Source organism: Myotis nattereri (assembly GCF_964212035.1).
Source record: "Myotis nattereri genome assembly, chromosome: 4".
Lineage (NCBI taxonomy): Eukaryota > Metazoa > Chordata > Mammalia > Chiroptera > Vespertilionidae > Myotis > Myotis nattereri.
This window is the reverse complement of record NC_138079.1, coordinates 50,539,075-50,560,739: the sequence shown is the minus strand read 5'-3', so window position 1 is coordinate 50,560,739 and position 21,665 is coordinate 50,539,075. Positions and strand designations below refer to the sequence as shown.

Sequence of the window (21,665 nt, the reverse complement as noted above, 5' to 3'; positions counted from 1 at the left end):
CAAAGAATATAAATGATTACTTAATTGTAGATACGTTATTCTGTTTAAACTCCTAAATAAGGTATCCTCTTTGCTCACCGCTTGGCTGCTGCAGACACAGGAGAGGCTCCCGCCACTGCTGCTGCACTCACCAGCAGTGAGCCCAGCTTCTGGCTGAGCGGTGCTCCTGCTGTGGGAGCGCACTGATCACCAAGGGGCAGCTCCTGCGTTGAGCATCTTCCCCCTGGTGGTCAGTGCATGTCATAGCAACTGGTCGTTATGGTCGTTCCACTGTAACAGTCGTTGGGCTTTTATATATGTAGATGTTTTGGCTATCACTCTATCACATGTCATAGCATTATCCAAAAGCAGCCACATCAAAAAAATACTGCTTTTGCTGTGAGCAAATAAAATCTAATTTTATTTTATCAAATACGAAAAAAGATTATGGAAAATCACACATTCATCAGTTACTTATTTCAAACTACATATTGAAGCTGGCTGTAAATGGTGAAGCTTTTCACTACCTATTAACTCTATATGCTAACCCTCTAAAAAAATTAGTGTCTGTACAATATCTCAAACTCAGTAGGCCCCATTGATAAGAGAAACCCTACTTACCACTTCAGCAGGGGAATCTTCTGGTTCATGCAAAATGATCGGAAGGTTGCTAATAAAGCCAATTTCTCCATTTGCAATATCTGGAGTGACCGCTAAAGATATATTGCAGATTTTCCCAAATCTAGGACTGATAGGTGGAATTGGGGGGTTTATGTTCACCAACTCCACAGTTTCCAACTATAATAAACAAAACAAAAAAAGAACAGAAATTTTAAAATAAAAAAGTCTTAATTGCATGGGATAACTAACAAAGTAAACATGGATAAAGGCTACCCATAACTTAGCAACTTCATTCTCTTTCTTCTTCCCTCTCCATCCTGTTTCAATCTCCTGCACTGGCTTCTTGAGCTCCTTCTGCTCCTCAGCTATTATTATTTCCCAGAGTTTTTTCTAAGCCCTTTATCTTATAATTTTATACCCTCTTTCTAATAATCTCTAGATATCTCCTGCAAGTGTCAAAAAGTTTATAAACCACCGCTATTAGATATAACATAAATGTCACATTGAAACTTTGCAGATAAAATATCAAAAATTGAAATCACTATCTCTGTTTCATGTCCCCTCACCACTACCACCACCAGCACCACCATCTGCTCTTCTTCCTTGTTACCTATACCCAACCATCTTGACCTCAAAGCCAAATGTCAGAGAGTTGTCCACATCTCTTTCCTCACTTCCACTGATCCACAGCTCTACTCAATCACCCAAACCCCTTCTCTGCCAGAGAATACACAACCATTGAAACTCCAAATGTGACTTAGTATGCCTTTACATTTAAAGAAATGCAACACCTGTAAAGCATGGAGTGTCCCTGTAATTAATGAACATGACCACCAGAGTAGCTTTGATGGAGCTCTCCTCATTCAGAATAGCCTCCCTGCATCATTTCACAAGTCCAAAGTGTACCTGCTCTTAAAGACCAATTACATTTCCCTCTCTTCCATGAAGATTTCCTTGGATCTTCTAGCCCTTTCTATTCTATTTGTTTTGGAACTTCTATTGTTATTCTCACTAAACTTAGACTTAATTATAAATTTCACACATTGCTTGCTTATGATCATTATGTGTGTTACGGGCTTTCACTTCCCAACAGGATTATAGAGTTCTTGTGAGTCTGTGTCCTTCTCAGTATTTTCCCAATACTTGACATAGATCTCAAACTGCAGCAGCTACACAAGAGAGATTAGTTGATTCATCTCTCCAACATAAACTGAGCTCTGTAGGAATCCTGATCTATCACAAATTTTCAACATTTAACATTCTAACTTTTCAAAATCCAACTTCTCAATCTTCACAGTATTCACTTAAATGTAAAAATAATCATTATAGGACTGCAAAAAGCATAGCAATTTTAAGGTAAAAAGGAGTTTTGAACTTAACAAAACATTATGGGTCTCTCACTCGAGAGCTCTCTATTGGGCTTTATAATGTGGTAACAACTGTAATTTAAGTGGGTTTTCTACAAGTGGACTGAACTGGTACTGATCCCTCATATACTCTTAAAATTTTTTTATGAACATTATACATTTTAAAGGGCAAAATACATGCCTTTTAAAAAATGTCACACACTTTGCCTTGAAAATCATATATAGGAGAAAGATATTAAAAATTCCATATTTGGTAAACACACATTTGAGTCAATGAAAAAAGAAATTAGATTGACAAATTTTGCCAAATATTAGTACATAAACTGAGTCAAGTAAAATAAAATGTGTGATTCCTTAGTACATTGAATTTACCTTATAAAATAAATAAAATATAAAGATAAATAGCTAAAACCCACACAAGTATAACTATTATTTTTTCTAGAGAAAAGGAATATCTATATACCCATACACATATATATATTTATCTTTAAAACCAGCACAAATAATAAAATAAAATATGTATATCTGAATGGCATAAAATATAAAGTATGCATTGTTTAGAGGCAGGCAAAGATGTTGGTAAAATACACTGGACATATGTAAACACATGTGTGTGAATGAACATTCTCATTCCCATGTATTCACAAAGCTCTAAACTGGTAATACTGTTTAAAACATGAAGGGGGGAAAAACTCAATATAATTTTACTTTAAAACTTTCTAAAAAGAAAGAAAGAAAATAAGTCATATTTACATTTATCAAAAGGTAAAGAATTCTAAGTACCATATTTTGAAAATTTTAAAGAAAGAAGGTATAGAAGGCTATAAAATGAACTGATTAAAAAGAAAATGCTAATTTTACATAGCTTATTTCCTGGTCTCTAAGCCTTTTTGTCTGGGTTCCTTAAGCATCTGCTAAATCAAACTGTTCCATTCATACAGAGTTGTTCTTTGCTTTCAGACAGTTTGCAACTGGGGCGGCACATTAGTAACCCCAAGCTTGCCAAAAGTTGTATCGCAGACTGATGTATGTAGCTGAGAGGATCACTGAAGAATGAGGAGCTCATGTCTCAGATTCTCCTTTCTTCAGTTTCATTCAACTTTCCATGCAGAGTCTGATGCCTCCTATTCTTGAATTGCTCATCCATTATGCACTATACAAACTACACAACCTTCTCATTCCAACCAGCCTTCCAGGACCTACAGCTATTTTGAACCTCAAGAAACTGTGTCAGTGACTAATAATGCCTTTTTTCCCTACAGTGTTAAATTAAAACGTCTGTACAGTGAGAGCTTTGTTTTTTAACTGAATATGCAAACAGATAAAGAACTGAATTCAGAATTAGTGGTGCAAACAGATTTCCAACATGGGATCACCAAAAATTCAGACTTTACATGATTCTTCAAGTGTTACCTTACTTTTCAAGTGTCACCAAAAACAAATTGTCATGTTCATGTAGAATGTTGAAACATAAACTAGATAGGATAATATCTGACCCTATCTAAGTTTCTTAATAAGGTTTTATTTAACTAAGGATTCTCTGCAGCTACTTGGCTAGAGATATTGAAAGATATTTTTAAAAAACTAAAAGTTTAATATAAAGGCTACTAATATTGTCATCCATAGTAAAAAGTGGTTGAGGCAGCATAAGAAATCAGAAAACTAGACTGGGAACAGAAAAGTCCTCTACAAATCAAAATCAACACTTCTCCATTATCAGTCTTCAAACTCCTGTCTCGTTACGGCAGCCACTGTAGGTATGCCAGGATGCCCAGGCCTCCACGGAGCAAAAAGCAACTGTGTAAAATCTTTGCTTCGTTTCACTTATTTTAATAAGTTGGTTCTCATATGAGTTGTGACCTATGCAAAACTGGAGAGACAGAAGGGAGAACTGAATGCTGAGATAATGGAAACACAAAAACCTTAAACATATGCTATGAATTAAATGTTTATGTCCCGCCAGAATTCATATGTTGAAATCCTAATCCCCAATAATGATGGTATTTGGAGAGGGGACCTTTGGGAGGTAGAGCCCTCGTGATGAAATTAGTGCCCTTATAAGAAGAGATATGCCGAAACCGGTTTGGCTCAGTGGATAGAGCGTCGGCCTGCAGACTGAAGGGTCCCAGGTTCGATTCCGGTCAAGGGCATGTACCTGGGTTGCGGGCATATCCCCAGGAGATGTGCAGGAGGCAGCTGATCGATGTTTCTCTCTCATCGATGTTTCTAACTCTCTATCTCTCTCCCTTCCTCTCTGTTAAAAAATCAATAAAATATATTTAAAAAAAAAAAAAAAAAAAAAAGAAGAGATAGTGCCCTAACGGGTTTGGCTGCGGACTCAAGGGTCCCAGGTTCGATTCCGGTCTAGGGCATGTACCTTGGTTGCGGGCACATCCCCAGTAGTGGGTGTGCAGGAGGCAGCTGATCGATGTTTCTCTCTTATCATTGTTTCTAACTCTCCCTCTCCCTTCCTCTCTGTAAAAAATCAATAAAACATATATTTTTTAAAAAAAAGAAGAAGAAGAAGAAGAGATAGCAAAGAGCTTGCTTCTTCTGGCTGTCCACTACGTGAGGACACACCAAGAAGACAGCAGTCTCCCGGCCTCACCAGAACCCCTCCAAACCAGGACACCGGCCTCCAGGACTGTGAGAAATGAATGTCTACTGTTGAAGCCACCTGGCTATGGTATTCTTTGTGGCAGTCTCCACTGACTGAGACAATGCACACTAATGAGAATGCTCTGAGCCGAGAAGACACCGATAGTAGAGAAGGTAGAGAGTGCTCACACCAAAAATAAAACAAAAGACAAACACCTCCATTCAATTCTGAAATTCCACTTGACAAGTTATTGTCTCCCAAAGGTTCTTGGAAATCGCTAAGTTTGGAAGTGCCACCCTAAGGGAAATCTGGTGAAATTAGTATGCATTTCCATATACTAATAAAACTAACTTTAACAGTTAGTATAAAGCCAAACATAAAGGTCTTTTTAAAATCTCTAAACATATCTTCATATATGTTCTGCTGGCAGCGTTCTAGTTGCTTTAACTTCCTGCCAGGGTATGGGCTTGACCGCTTGCTTAATTCCACTTCACAGACCCAGATCACCCCGCCCCCCAGCCAGCTCACAAGAGCATTCCACAGGACACAGGGGAAACAGACAATTGTAAATGATTCCCTGCTTTGTTCACCCATCTCTCCAAAAAGCGAAAGGCAAGGGTCCTCCAAAGAGTGGGTTATCTTCATAGACAAAAATATGCAGCATATCAGAATTTCCTCATTTTGAGGAGACAATAAAATAACAGTAATAATAAAAATAAAGATGATACACAGGATGTCCTGCCACTAGTAACAAAGCTTTGAGAACACTGGAAAATCATCTCCCTCTGGGTGGGCATATTATAAAAAGGCATCCCCTACAAATTATATATCCCTGTAACAGGTGACCCACTAGACCCCTTCACCAGGAATTGTCAAGAAATTCAGAAACAGTACAAGCATGAGTGGTGGCCCAGATTTAAAAAAAAAAAAGACAAGAGTCTTCAGAATGAAAGTGCATGGCAAGGACCTGTGAAATTTAGAATACCAAGAAGATGTTTAAAAAAAAAATAGCTTTCAGAGATAAAGAACAAGTTATCTGCTTTATTTTTTTGCCATCAAATTTCATGTCAGCAACAACAGAAATTAAAAAACAAACCTTCCCAAGAAGTATAGAAAAAATTATTTTAATCTAGAAATTTTTACCTAGCCAAATTATCAATGCATAAAATTTCATCTTTAGATGCTCAAAGACTCAAAAAGCTTACCTTGCACATATATTTTCTGCACATGTATTTGAGGATAGATATATTACAACAAAACTTAAAACACAACTTAAGGAAAAGGCAAGAGATCAAGAAAATTCAAAAGCTCAGTAAAAAAGCTCCCAGGTGTGAAGCACAGAAAGCAATGCAGCTGAACTCAACACTCAAAGTATGTTAGACAGCTGCAAGCCCTAACATGGTGAGGGTGGTATGTAAAATAAGAGCAATCAGAAACTCCAGAGAAAGCATAAACCATAAGACAAAGTCTACGCAAAATTATGAAACAAATTTAAGTGTGGCATGATTCAAAAGTAAAAATAAAATGAGATTTCATTTTATATATATTTCAGTTGACAAAAAGTATAGTGACATAAGATTATACTCTTTATGAATCATTCACACTATCTGAATCTATGTTTATTTACATTAACAAAATTTGATAAGTACTTTTATTGCTTTCTAATTTTCAGAATCAACCAAAACCAAATGCAAAACACAATCATACTATCATGTGAGTGCAGATGTTTTAAACTTTGACAATAAAAATGTTAATAAAAGTTAAAAAAATAAGAGGTAAGATGGAGAATATGTTTATAAGGCCCTTATTTCTTCTTATTAAGTAGATGAAAATCCAGAGGTGCTATATATAGTTAATAGACAAAGAAACAGATTTTTAGTATATTATTTAAAAGTATCTACAGTATACAATTGTTCTCATATTGCTTAATTTCTGGAATGCCTTCCCTGTAAGTATTAATCATGAAAAACATGTATCTTACACACCCCATTCCTATGTAACATATTCTCAAATCACTCAAAAGAACTGCAGATCTATCTCTCTTTCTCCCCCCCTTCCCCATTAACAGTTTGTGAGTTACTTCCCTATGTCAGCCATTATATTCTGACCTGCATTTCATGTCTGACGTGCTTTTATTATCACCCTGATTAAAATTTTAACTTTTAATAGAGCACTTGTTTTTTTCATCCTAATATGCCTCTCTGGACTCCCTAAGTAACTTCTGGTAACCAATAGTAGAATCCAAATTATAAATGAGATCAAAATAATGGTTAGTTAACTCTTTCACATAGATAAGTATGCTTACAATTTAACCAACGTTTAAATTTCTTTAATCATTAAAATACCTGTATAAGGAAGTGGGCCCCATTTTGAAGGAATGCATCATTCCTTATTGGTAATTTAGTAGTGACTTGGGTTTTTTGTTCTGGAAAAATGAGGCTATTTCTCCTGGATATATTTAAGATGCCATCTTTTGCTCGCAAAGGGTCCACAGCTCCGGCCGGAATATAAAGTGCAGAATAAAACATCCTCACATCTCCTTTAGTTCCTCCTGATCTTGAAAAACTCAAGGATAAATATCGTTCTCCTGGGCTGCTTTCAATCTTCTGGTTTTCCATAGGAAAAAATGTTATCAGGCCATAAACATCATCACTATCCTGAATGTAGAACAAAAGCTGAGGATAAAGGAATAAAATATTAAAACGCATAATTCTCACCTCCAAGATTACCAAGCTGTTTATTTTCTAGGCTATTCTGATTTTTAATATTTCCTTACATATCATATCTAAAACTGATCCCTTCTTGTATACTGGTATACTAGAGTAAAAGAGGAGACAAAAACAGGTCTGAAAACCTTCCCAATTTATAGTTTGTTGAATTTTTTAAGACTAAACATTTTATTTACAGAGGGGACAACCTTGAGCAAGCGAAACAATCATCATTTCCAAAAACCAATGTTCTTCCTGTCACATCAAAGTACACATAAATGAGACCTGTGTGATCAAATTCTTTGGCTCTTCTACGACACAGAAATACGAGTAAAGCGTAACAATAGACCTACCTCTGCTGGTTCACTCACTTCTGCACCTCCTCGTATTGTATGAGGCAGAATCTGCAGCAGATAAGCTTCTGCCTCTTCTGGAAGATCATCATCAACGACAGTAAGAGGAATGGATGCCAACATCTGCCCTTGTGCAAAGTGGAGAACTCCAGAACTTGGTCCAATATCTGCTGTTACCGGTGAGGGATCACTGCTATTCCGTGTCAACACCCAGTTCACGGAAATATTCCCATGGGTGCCGCCATTTCTGACGACGGTAATATTTTCAAATCTAGAATTTTTAAAAAAGAAATATATACAGTCACACCATCCACTCTAGTTCCTTTAGATGGAGTATTCAACTGTAAAGTTGGCCATCAGATACAATTAAAAACAGTCTCCATACATAAAGAATGATTGTTTTTAATATGAAGGATTTGATATTTAGATATATCCTAGGAAACAACTATAGTAGGAATTCACTTGCATATGTAAATCACTCCCAAAGTAGGAGAGAAAACAGTGAGACCATGGTGGAGGAAATGACACATACTCTCAAGAGTTCAGCATTGTGTCCAACACCACAAACATTAAATCTTGGAATAATATAAAAAAGTGATTGTAGAAACAGGTTTAGGCTTAAAATAAACCATACCTTGATGTTGTATCTTCATCAATTATAACTGTCCTTTCAAACAAGACACTGTTGAATGAGAGGACTCCATAAGGTTTGTCATTTGGCTTAATGGTGACTTGTACAACAGAAGGGCTTACTAGCACAGCATCTCCCTTTAAGGTATCTTTTAGTAACACAACATGAAACGATTCAGCAATTTCTGGTATGGTGTCATCAATTATTTGAAATTTCAGGTATGATTCATGAACAAAAGGTGGAAAAACAATAGTTGTGTTTAGCTGAAGATCAACGAAGTCTACATTTTGCTGGGCATGTGCTGTTGAATTCCCAGTTACAAGAGCATAACTGATTGAAACTTCATATTCATCAGATCCAATTGGATATCCACTGTCATTTTTTCCACGAATCACTGGGATTATGAGAATGTGGTCTTCCTCCGGTACCAAATAATTGCTCTGAATGAATCTCACAGGACTATCATTTTTCATAATGATGATCTCAACGGAGCTCCTAGAAGTGTTAATCTCAGCTCCTCCTTCTACACTTTTAAGTTGAATAAAAAATGTTTCATCATTTTCTGGTATCTGTCAAAGAAATATTAATTGTGGCAAAAACATCAATAACTAAAACACTTGCAAAGAAACCAAAGTGTAAAAAGTCACTACGTTTCAATAAATTACATAAAAATTAAAAATATTTAACTGAAGGGAGCCTATACAGAGGCTTGTTTAGTGTCCACTTGCTAAAATATTTTCTAAAAGTAAATAACATTTTAGATAGGGAAGGAAAAGTTTGTAAGGCAATGGTGTGAACAGATAATGAAGTATAGGTATAATGTCTTTCAACCTTGATCAATCTTTAGATAACTCTAAAGATTTGACAGTAAAATGAACATATATTCTTAGTAGTTTTATCAGAACTAGTAGGGTCAAAAGCAACAGTCAAGGTCAAAAAATATCTGAGAATCCTGAAAACTACATTAAACATCACATGCAAATTATTAGTTTTCAACCATGTGATTTACTCTTGTTTCTTTATAAAGTGTTTCTAATTCAAGAGTTAAACATATGATACCAATCATATGATTTCCAAAATACACATCATGCCTCTCTGGAGAACAAGCTGTAAGAGTCACTACTGGGGAAAATGTTGACATTGTTAAAATTAAAATATATACTCTGGATATATTTTTTGTAACTGCACGGACATCTTAGGGATAATTTCCACTGTGCTGTTTGAGCTTTCCTTCACTATAAATACTATTTTATGGATAAAAGTGGAAAAAAATTTATCTTTTACCTCAAACAACAGCAATCAATGAAAGAGGTAAAGCTATTTTCACAGAAAATAAAATATGACTTGATTGATGATCTTTTTTTCCCCAACTTTATTGAGGATGATTGAAAAATACAATTATATTTAAAGGGTGCAATGTGATGATTTTATATATACACATATTGTCAAATGATTACCAAGATCAAGATAATTAACACATCCATCACCTCACATAGTTAACTCTGATGTGTATGTATGTGGTGAGAATGGTTATGGTCTACTGTCAGCAACTTTCAAGTATACAATACCATAATTATTAACGATCATCACCATGTTGCACATTAGATCCTTAGAAGGGTTTTTACATTTTTTTTAACTGTTCCTTTTTTTAAAATATATTTTATTGATTTTTTTTACAGACAGGAAGGGAGAGAGATAGAGAGTTAGAAACATCGATGAGAGAGAAACATTGATCAGCTGCCTCCTGCACACCTCCTACTGGGGATGTGCCCGCAACCAAGGTACGTGCCCTTGACTGGAATCGAACCTGGGACCCTTCAGTCCGCAGGCCAATGTTCTATCCACTGAGCCAAACCGGTTACAGCAGGGCTTTTACATTTACAATTAAAATGTATAGTTAATTATTGCCCCAAATTATAAAATTTTTACTGTTCCTGGATTTAAAAGCAAAACGTTTCTGTTAGCTCCCAGAATATAAACTAGTTATACTGCTACCTAATATTTCATCTATTTCAAGAGAAACACTCTTTTCTAATAATGTTTACTTTTTTTATTTTTCTTGCTTCTCTTGGGACTTGTGAATGGGTTTCCTAACTTTTTTGTAGGAAGGTAGAGGGATGATTATAAATTCCTAGCTATTCCCTCTTTTTCCCGCTGGCAATACTAAGATTTTTTAAAGTTAAAAGTCATGGTTTGTCTTCTTTAGCTCATGGTGGATATACTTGCATATTATCATTCGAACTCATTCTTTCCTTAGATGTCATATATCTCAATCCTTGGTAACTCCAATGTGAAATGCAAAAATAACTAAAGCCTTTCTCTGAATGTGAACATTAAAAATATCGAAACAAAAGAATACCAACTATAGTAAAAAACTTCTTTGCATTTATAGTAAAATATTATGCTGAGTAACTAGTACTGTACCTGATCGAAACCGAAATCACTAAGAAAATCAATCATGAGCATTTACAAAATGCTTAGATTTTTGTGGTTGACAATTATAATCAGGTTCATCAGCTTTTAGATATACAGTACGATTTAATGTGAAATAAATAAGGAAAATATTAACAAGATATATTCCAAAAGAGCTTTTTATAGCTAAAGTATGACTGGACACTATACTAACTTTACACAGGACTGTGTTCTTGAATAATTTCAAATACTGAACACAACTTAATCTTTGACATAATGTTCTCTAATATGTCTATAACACAGACAGAGTCCTTGTCCCATTTGAACATTTCACATTATCCCACCTCATCATCAAGCACAGTCAGGTTATAAACTACTATTGCTATGCCCGGGGGAAAGGAGATGTTTCCTTTAACTGGACTCAAATCTTCTTCCGGTGGATTTGGGCCACCCTCTACCTGCAAAGAAATAGATGTAAAATAGTTCACAAGAGTAAAAAAGCATTATTGTGATGTCAGCTGACAAAAATCTGAAAGTTTATTTTAAAATGTTGTGCAAAAATTATACTAACCAAATGTCAGTCTGCCCTTCCAATTAACAGTCAAGACCTATAATTATAGATCTCGACTGTAATTACACTAAAGTACATAGTTTCGGAGAGCTTTCTCTTTTAGCCCAACCATTGTATTAAACCTGAGGAAAAAAACTTATATTTTTCTTGAGAGGAAGTTATTCAAACTTAGTAAATTCTCTTAAGTAATGGAAGCAAATGCCAATTCCACCAGGGACTATGCAAGGTACTTAACAACTCTATGCAGCATTTTCCTCATCTTTCAAATTAGCATAATCTATATATATAAAAGCCTAAGCGACCGAATGACCAGTCGCTATGACGCGCACTGCTCCCACAGCCAACCTCCCATGGCCGGCCAACCTCCCACGGTCCCTCCCCCTGGCTGGCCGAACCTCCCATAGCCTATCCCTCCTGCCCTCGGCTGGCCTACCTCCCTTACCCCGATCGCTGACCAGGCCAAGGGACCCCGCCTGTGCACAAATCTGTGCACTGGGCCTCTAATAATTTATAACAGGCTAGATGTGAAGATTTAATAAAAATCATTCCTTTTGAAAAGTATTTACTAAGTACTCTGTGCCTGACCTTTTTTAGGTAGTAAGTATACAGCAGTGAACAAGGCAAACTCCCAAACCACCAGGACCTTACATTTGATGAAAAGGAACAAATAATAAATGAGTTTGTGTGAGATACAAATAAGGATTATGGAGATAAAATTTAAAAGGGCATGAGAGAGACTGAATGCGGGAAAGAGTTGCTGTTTACATGCAGTGAAAACGGCATTAGAGTAATGCATTAGAATAGTATATGGAAATATTAAGGGCTCCACAAATGAAACCTGTAACTATTTCAACTGAACAAAAGAGTTAAGAGCCAATAAAATAACTTCAGACATCCACAGTGAAGTTGAAAACACTGTAACTGTCGATGCCATGTCCTTTCTACAATTCTTCACACTTTTCCCATATTTATTATTATCAGAAAAAATTTCAAGAATGGATGATCTAAGTGCATATTCCTAAGCAGATTAAATATTGCTTAAGGCTTCTTCTGTAGAACTTGAAAGACTGCTGCATATTTAATTATTGCCTATGCTTTTCATGCATTACTGCCTTATGCCAGTTTATTTTCTTATGTCATTAACATAACCACCATATGATGTAGGACTCCACCATCACAAGTAAAACTCTTCTGTTCTTCAGTAGAATTATGTTACATAAGTCAAATTACCCATTTTATTGATATTATAATTCATAATGAAGATATAAATTGGTATCAAGACTTTTCAAGGTGTTAATGTTTGAAAATAGCATATGATCATGTTTTGGATCGTATAAAACAAAAATTAGTTGAAGATTTAAATATGTATCTCATAGAACATCAATATGATGACATAATGGTGAGCATGTGCTCAGTAAGCAATAAAATGGAATGGTTACAGCCAGCACCAGAAGAAATACACCTCACCCACAGCCTATCTTATTCATGTCAAATGCTATAGTATCTACAGAACTCCACAGTGGAGTGCAACTACTTTTAACACTATCCATTAAGTGCATTTTTTAAAATGGAAAATGCAGATGGGGAAGACTACATATTAAGTAACTTTGTATAAGTCTAAGTGATCCATGGGCATTTAAACATTTTATATCCTAGAAAAAGTTTATCATAAAGGTTCTATAAATTTTATAGAGTTAACATTATTACCATTGTATTTTGTGGTTAAGTGATACATTGTGTTCCATGTAAGCACAGTATATTCAAGTAACAAGGAAAACATTTTTATATTAACCATGAAATTTATCAGATAATAAAAGTATTTAATTTCATTTTTATTAAAGGTCTCACTCATTTGTGGAACATAAGGGTCATATTTCTTATACAAAGAACCTTGATTTTTAAAATTATAGCTATCTGGTATGAACTCTAAAATGTTACTACTTAAAATTTTTTCAGAGTAAACATACCTCAAAAGTCACTGTGACCATTCCATAGGTTCCTTTTTCTCTGATGAGAGTCAGGGGCACAGATTCGTTCCTGCCCCTGGGCTCCCGCACTGTGATTGAGGAAGGCTATAGGGAAGAGCAAAGACATTCAGGTGCTGAGCAGAGGTAGGACCAAAGCTACAAACTGTTCCCTTAAAATACTGCATTTCCACAGACAAATCCATCCACATTGTACTCTTAAGGATGTGGTATTTCCTAGCATCCAATAACTGCAGCTAATAAAAGTATTTAAATGGTTAAAAAAAGGAACATAAAACTTGTCATGCAAACGATGTCAGTTTTTAACAGGTTCTCTCATTAACTAGCTGTTCCGCTGAGGAATCCTAAAGATTATCTACTCAAAAGATGGCAAATTCAAATGCTCACAGGGGCATAGGAGATCACAAAAATGAGTTCCACCTCCAGACCAGGGCAGCTCACTGGTGCAATCACTTGGCCTTGCTCCCAACCACTTCTTCCCTCATTGGTCAGCTCGCCAATTGAAAAGCAGACAAGTGCTAATGACTTTTTCAGGACATGATTACTGAGCAAAAGAGCCAGGACTTCCGATTTGAAATGTGCAGGCTTGGCTGGCTGAAGCTCAGCATAGAAGAGGAGGAGGAGGGAAGCGGCCAGGTGCACACTAACTAGGGCAGCGGTGCCCATCTCTCCAGAGGACTCTAAGTTTCAGGATCCCATCGATAAACGGGGATAGGAATGCCTGTCACAACGGGTTATGATGAGGTTTCAATGAGATTATTCACATCAAGTGCTTATCCTAGTAGGTGACACACAGTGAAGGTTCAGTAAACGTTGGCAGTTACTATTATTATCATAAATGTTATCTTCATCATCATTATAATCATGATCTATGCTGGGAACCAAAGTCAGCCTATTTAGCAATGACTGTGAGGTTAACAGTTATTTAGTTTAATTTTAGTCATACAGGGCAGCTACCCAGTGAGAGACCACATATCATGGACCTGGGACCAAAGTTAGAAACAAGAATTCATTCCCAGAGGTCAGGATGTATAATGCCAACACTAAAAAAGAAAGAATATTTTAAACAAATCAATATAACGTTAGGGAAGGTAAATTAGAAGTGAGTGCAGAGGAAAGGCAATCGGGAGGGAAATTAAACAAGTAAGGGAGCCTGCTTCATAATTATAACTCCCCAGCATTCAAAATAAATTATTGATTTCATTTCTGTAAATGACAATATATAATGGAGGTTAGAAAATGTCTACTATATTGATGTTATCCACATATCCTTTTTAATAAAAATATTGCAGTTATGAGGATCATACTCATCTATAGCTCACCTTGTTTCAGAGATAATTGAAGAAAATGACATAGAATATACCAATTGTAGTTGCAATCGAAATTGGAAAATAAACAAAAAGCTGCAGAGTAGCACCTCATCTTTTAGTAATGATAACAAAAGTAATATGATTCAAAGAGTCTCCGTATCAGGAAGGTCATTGTAGTCTAAAACAAAGTGGCAAAATCCAATTGTATTTAAGATAGATTTTGCTTTAAGACCTGGGACCTGTCTTGTGTGTTTGTGTCTAAAGATAAAACCCTCTGAACGTAGAACTGGCCATGGACACTGACATTTGGTGATAAGGGAGAAAAAAGTAAACTGCTGAGCAAAACTGAGAGGTTATGACATGGAGTTTTAACCTTTAGGAAATATTAATTAACGGGGAAATCTCAGGGTAAGGATTGACCAAAGACATTTTAAGCACTATAATGTCTGCTATTCAATTTTAAGTTTATTAGTTTTTTTAGTTTTCTTTCCATATGTTTTTCTTTTTCTGGAGTCACACCAAATTTTGAGAAGAGGCTGACAGACAATGCTTTAAGTGGCAATTGGGAAAATCAAGCAAAAACAATAAAAAAAAAATTGGGTTATAACATCTGCTACAGACGGAATGTTTCTGCACACTCTTCCCCGCCCGAGCACCAGATTCATGCTGAAACCCTAACCTGCAATGTTATGGTATTAGAAGGTGGGGCTTTGGGGAGGAGATTAGGTCATGAAAGCTTTGCCCACATGAATGGGATTAGTGCTCTTAAAAAAGAAACTTCCTCGCCCCCTCTGCCACATGAGACCACAGCAAAAAGACAGCTGCCTATGAACCAGGAAGTGGGCTTTCACCAGACACTGAATATGTGGATGCCTTGACCTTGGACTTCTCAGCCACCAGAAGTACAAAATAAATTTCTGTTGTTTTCAAGCCACCCAGGCTATGGTATTCTGTTTTAACAAATCTAACCGACTAAGATGACATCTAAGTTAGAGACCACCAAAGGAGGTAACAAGTAAGTTGGATGGAATGATCAACAGAAAGAAATTAGAATAAGAGATGACCATGATCGTATAGCCCTCCTCAATACAAAGAAATCTTTGACAAAACAAATGGACAGTCTATAGAATATGAATACAAATGAAGTTAGAGCAATTTTTATTTAAGTATTAAAAGACAATGATACTTGGTAATATCATAACCAATTATTAAAAAATTACACTATTATCTAGCAACCACAAGATAATCAAGTTGTATCCATACCATATTAAATGAAATAATTCCAAATGCATTGTCATTTGATAATATTGTCACAGTAACAGTCCGTGGCCATCCAAGCTTCACATTTGCTGAAGGATTCTAAAAAAAAACCCCAAAAATAAATTAATAATTTAAAAATAAGTGGAAAAAATAATCATTTTAACAAAATTTGTCTTTAAGTAACTATTAAGAATGTGAATAAAAATACAAGAATACTTTTAATGCACAGGTTAAATACATTTAAACTCAGTCAACATTGCAAAAGATTCCCAGCAAGAATTCTTGAAAAAAGTTTTGGAAATAATCATTGACTATTAAAATATAAATCATTATAATTATAAGTAATCAATGGCTAGTATTATATGTATTATAATTACTCTAATGTCATTACTGATGTGACAGAATAAAGTAAGCAGTATGAAATTCTATTCAAACATAATTCTTTTTCTTATACTTTAGAAGGTGCTGACATTTAATAATTAGTTATTGCACAAATCATAGTGTCAAATTAAAAATAAAAGATTAAGCCCTAGCTAATATGGTTCAGTGGATAGAAAGTCAGCCTGCAGACTGAAGGGTCCTGGGTTCGATTCCGATCAGGGGCACATGTCCGGGTTGCAGGCTCAATCCCCAGTAGGGGGCATGCAGGAGGCAGCCAGTCATTGATTCTCTCTCTTCATTGATGTTTCTATCTCTCTCTCCCTTTCCCTTCCTCTTTGCAATCAATAAAAATATATTTTAAAAAATAATAATAAAATATTAAAACTACTTTTCTAATAAATGTACGAAGACTTGTCTGCAACGTTACTTGTTATTCAACAACAGTATATAGGAATATAAAAAAAAAAAAAAGAGTGTACAGCCCTAACCGGTTTGGCCCAGTGGATAGAGCGTCAGCCTGTGGACTGAAAGGTCCTAGGTTCGATTCCAGTCAAGGGCATGTACCTTGGTTGCGGGCACATCCCCAGTGGGGGGTGTGCAGGAGGCAGCTGATCAATGTTTCTCTCTCATCGATGTTTCTAACTCTCTCTCCTTCTCCCTCTCCCTTCCTCTCTGTAAAAAAAAAAAAATCAATAAAATGTTTTTTAAAAACAGAGTGTACCAAGCAAAACATGCGTGTTGCAAGTATCATTTTCATGAAAAGTTAATTATACTAATATAATAAAAAAAAAGTTCTCAATACCCTTTAGAAAAATTAACTACAGCATTGTTAGGAGTCATTGCCTCAACCTAACAGATTAACCCACAAAGGACAATTAAACCTTAAGCTATTCAAGCATTTTTCCCAGAGATACTCCGAATTTATTCAAATGCATTGGGACCTCCCACTTCCATGCCTGCCTTTTTGTATCCTCCTCCTTTGAATTCAGAAGTCACGGTCATTTTTTGTGCATCTGGTAGCAGGGAAAGGACAAAAGAGAAAAGGGCCAAATGAAAGACAAGGTTTTCTTGACCATCTGCCATGGAAATTCCTAAATAAGCTGAATGGATCCAAAAACTAGCTGTAGGATCTTCTAAAGAAGACTCTGAGGAATAACCAGACAGTGGAATTGCTACAGAGGTTTTCAGTTCTGGCTTCTATGAAAACCACCACTTACCAGCTAAATGGGCTTCTCTCTAGAGAAACAGACTTATAAGCATTACAAGATTTTTATGAATTTTAAGTTTTGGGTGGGGAGGATTTACCTGTAATGTTAAGTGAAAAATAAAAGTCTCATCAGGCTCTGGTATGTCATCATCACATACTGCTATGTACACTGTCCTATTTGTTTCTCCAGCAGGTATAAAAGCTGCAGCGTATGTGTCAAAAAAGTCCCCGGTGTCTTCTCCATACAGCTATCAAACGTGAAATATAGACATTTCTTACACAGTGCAGTGTTAGGACAAGAAAACCTGACACCAACTGGAGCAATCAACAGGGAAAGCATGAATCATCAGGTGACACTATGTTTTTGTTTTGTTTTGTTTTTATTGTCTAAAGTTTTACATATGTCTCCTTTTTCCCTGGTTGGCCATTCCCATCCCAGGCAAGCCCCCACAGCCCCAGTGAAATAACACTATATTTACAGATAAGATGTACAAAGGCAAATATTTAGCAGCCAATAATCATCTTCAAAAGACATTATAAAAAGAAATGATGCTGCACAAAAACATTTGCTTATGCTCTGGAACGTAAAGAAATTACTACATAGAAAAGTAATAACTATAAAGGAAAGTATGGTGTGAATGTTTTTTCTCTGCCTCTTGATTGATCTGAAGTGAATTACAGCAAACCTAACAAGACAAACTGCAGCTAAAACTCTCCCAGCTAAGGGTTGAAAGTAGCCTGGCAAAATGTATTAGAAAAATTAATTCTTTTCCCTATAAGTTTCAAAGAAACTGCTCTTTCCAAAACTTTCAAAATGAAATTTTATTTATATTCTCCCACAGCTCCAATAAAGACCCAATTCTTTTAGCATTCCAAACATACTAGTCATTATAAACTTTTCCTTAACTTTTTAAGACCTCATTCTATGTCAGCATTGCTAATAAGATTCTCAAGGGAACAATAATTATGAAATTATAAAGCAGCAGCTTCTTGTGCAAATCTAAATGAGATTTCTTTTACTAATAACTCAAAATGAATAACTTAGCTACTAGAAAATAAATAAAAAGTAAAGGACATGTATAGGCAAATTTTAGTCTAGCTCTAATTTTTGTTTATAATAAATTACGTTTTAAACACTTGATCCAAGTAAGTTCCCAAGGGCCGGGGAAAAGTTGTTCTCATAATTTAATATAAAAAGTGGCACAGTCATTTAGAAAATAGTAAATATCAAGAGTCACTGAAACAAAGGGGGAAAACACAGTCATCCAACCAAAGAAATCATTTAACAATCCAAAATATGCAAAAATAGGCCCAGCCGGTGTGGCTCAGTGGTTGAGCGTCAACCTATGAACCAGGAGGTCATGGTTCCATCCTAGTCAGGGCACATGCCTGGGTTGCAGTGGGCTCCATCCCCAAAGGAGGGTGTGCAGGAGGCAGATGATCAATGATTCTCTCTCATCATTGATGTTTCTATCTCTCTTTCTCCCTCTCCCTTCCTCTCCGAAATCAATAAAAAATATATTTTAAAAAAATCAATACATATATAAATAGTTTCATTAAAGCAACATTTCTAACAACACAAATTGACAGCAACCTCAATGAAAAATAGTTGAGGAATGATTGGGAAATGATGACACCACTATCAAGAAAAGTTGAGAATAGACCAACCTGAAAAATGTATTAAAATACAAGCAAAATTATATGTACAAGATTATCAAGTATAGTATATATCAAAAAAATAAACTCAATAACTATATACATATATGTAATAAGTTAAAAACTAGAAGTAATGCACAAAAGTGTAATATTAGGTTTGCTGCATATGTAGTTTTTCTCTTTGTCTCTCTTCACATTATTTCAGAATGTGATCATATAACCTACTGCTTAAAAACTTCTTTCAGAAAACAAAAATCTCAAGCATTTTGAGCCTCAAATATAATAATATCCTTAGAGGTCATATGGCAGTACTTTTTGGTTAAACATAAACACAACATGCACACTCAATTCATCCAATAATCAAACTGTGTGTAAGAGTTTAACAAATTCTTCCTAATTTCAATGTAAGCTGATCTACCTAATTTCTCCTAATAGAGAGAGAGAGAGAGAGCTGTGACATAACTAAGGGTTTTTTAATTGCTTTTTTCTACTTTTAAATATTTCATATATTTACTAAAGCCACCTGACAATAGATAATATTTTCAAGCAGAGACAACTAGAATCCAAATTATCCAAAATAAAATATTCTTTTACTTAGAAATACTTACTGATATTTTTGTTTTATTTGTTTTAAAATAAACATGAACATTTTATAATAATCAGTCTATGTCTTTATTTTTTTTTTCAGTCTGTATCTTTAAAATACTATTATTGACAAACACACAGGCCACCTTGGAGCACTCCACTCCATAAACCTGTATAAATGGAACAGTGTATATGCAAATCATTTATCATGATCAAACTACTCAGAATCTCAAACAGTTAAAAAAAACTCTTGCCATGGAAACTGAGAAACTTAATATATATTTCAGTTAAGGATAGAACTACAATCGTTTCTTACCGACACAATTGCTGTGACATTTGCTGGCTCTCCTATCCTTTCGATGACAAGACGAATAACTGTTGTACTTGTTTCATTAACTACAAATTCTGTTTGTCCAGCAAACCTTATTTCTGTTTCTCCAAACACAAAAGGGATGAATAAAGCTGAAAGAAGATTTACGAATAAAGATGTAGAGGGCATCCCTATGGGAGAAAAAAATTTGTTCACAAAACGTATCTAATACATTTTCATTTGACTGTGTTGTCTACAAATATAAACAGAGTGAAGAGTTACATAGTAAGCAACCACAACATAAATGCAGCAAATATTAAGCCATCCAATTCACATATGTGATCACAGAAATAAATTAAAAATCACAAACTCTTCTGTGGTTCCTTTTAGTATTCATAACTGTCTTATTCTTTATCTTATATATCAAGATAATTATAACTAACCTTAAACTTACTTATCAAATTTAGTTTATTAAAAAAATGACCCTCCAGCCCTAACCGGTTTGGCTCAGTGGATAAGAGCGTCGGCCTGCGGACTCAAGGGTCCCAGGTTCGATTCCGGTCAAGGGCATGTACGTTGGTTGCGGGCACATACCCAGTAGGGAGTGTGCAGGAGGCAGCTGATGGATGTTTCTCTCTCATCAATGTTTCTAACTCTCTATATCTCTCCCTTCCTCTCTGTAAAAAATCAATAAAATATATATTTTTTTAAAAATGACCCTCCAGCTCTAGCCAGTTTGGCTCAGCTGATAAGAGCACACTGGCCTGCAGACTGAAGAATCCCAGGTTTGATTCCCAATCAAGGACACATATCTCAGTTACAGGCTCCATCCCAGCCCTGGTCAGAGCTCATGTGGGAGGCAACCAATTGATGTGTCTGTCTCTCTCACATCGATGTTTCTCTTTCTGTCTCTTCACCTCCCCTCCACTCTCTCTAAAAATTAATTGGAAAATAACCTCAGGGGAAGATTAACAACAACAAAAATGACTGTCCAATTTATTCTAAGAAAAACATAAGTAGCAACATGAAAGCTTAATTAAAGCCCATCTTCCCCCCCAAATGAAACTAAAATACAAGCAAAAACTAAAAAATTACTGAATGGATCAATAATCCTAATGGAACTTACTCATCTATTTATTGGATCAAACAGATATAAGAGAACTCTTGAAACAGGTATACAAAGCAGTTTAAACTAAAACTCTACAAATAAATTGATTTCTTTGTTGTAGCTACGTTTTCCTTAAATCTGTCTTATTTGAGACTGCTTTCTAAAAGTTTTGTTATTTCAAGTAAATGCTAATCCTTTCAAAAAAACTCAAATTTCTCCCATTTTACCAACTAAAATACTAATACAACTTCCATGTTGCTTTAAGAACAAGCAAATTTGGCAAAGTGTGCATTTCCATAACTTCTATTGTTTTCTTCTTACTACAATGTGCATGTCTGTGAGCCATCAATATTGTTCCCACTTTCAGCACTGTGCGGCTCAAGAGCTTTCAAAAGCACAACAGAGCAGTGGCCTCTTGAAAGGCACCGCTGTTCTGTAATGTAGATGCACCTCTAAAATGTGAACCATTTATCTCACGGATCATTAAGATTCCAGTGGATTATGTGATCAGTCGCACGAACATAACAAGTTCATGCATTTTAAAGGGGAGTTGTATTACGACCTCTATAAGCCAAAAATGCTTCCTATTAATCTTTTTTAAGATTTAAATTCTTTATTGTTT

General features: G+C 35.5%; 1 protein-coding gene across 1 annotated transcript in view; it reads right to left on the bottom strand.

Moving 5' to 3' along the window:
• ADGRV1 (adhesion G protein-coupled receptor V1) overlaps positions 1–21,665 on the bottom strand; it is a 459,909-nt gene that overhangs the window by 415,281 nt on the left and 22,963 nt on the right. Inside the window, exons 2-10 of the mRNA XM_081090113.1 lie at positions 19,942–20,126; positions 17,483–17,632; positions 15,800–15,895; positions 13,209–13,313; positions 11,015–11,128; positions 8,262–8,827; positions 7,628–7,898; positions 6,912–7,241; positions 601–777 (exon numbers count right to left, since the gene is read on the bottom strand). Of these exons, the coding sequence (XP_080946239.1) occupies positions 601–777; positions 6,912–7,241; positions 7,628–7,898; positions 8,262–8,827; positions 11,015–11,128; positions 13,209–13,313; positions 15,800–15,895; positions 17,483–17,632; positions 19,942–20,126 (1,994 nt within the window). The remainder of the gene's footprint in view (positions 1–600; positions 778–6,911; positions 7,242–7,627; positions 7,899–8,261; positions 8,828–11,014; positions 11,129–13,208; positions 13,314–15,799; positions 15,896–17,482; positions 17,633–19,941; positions 20,127–21,665) is intronic.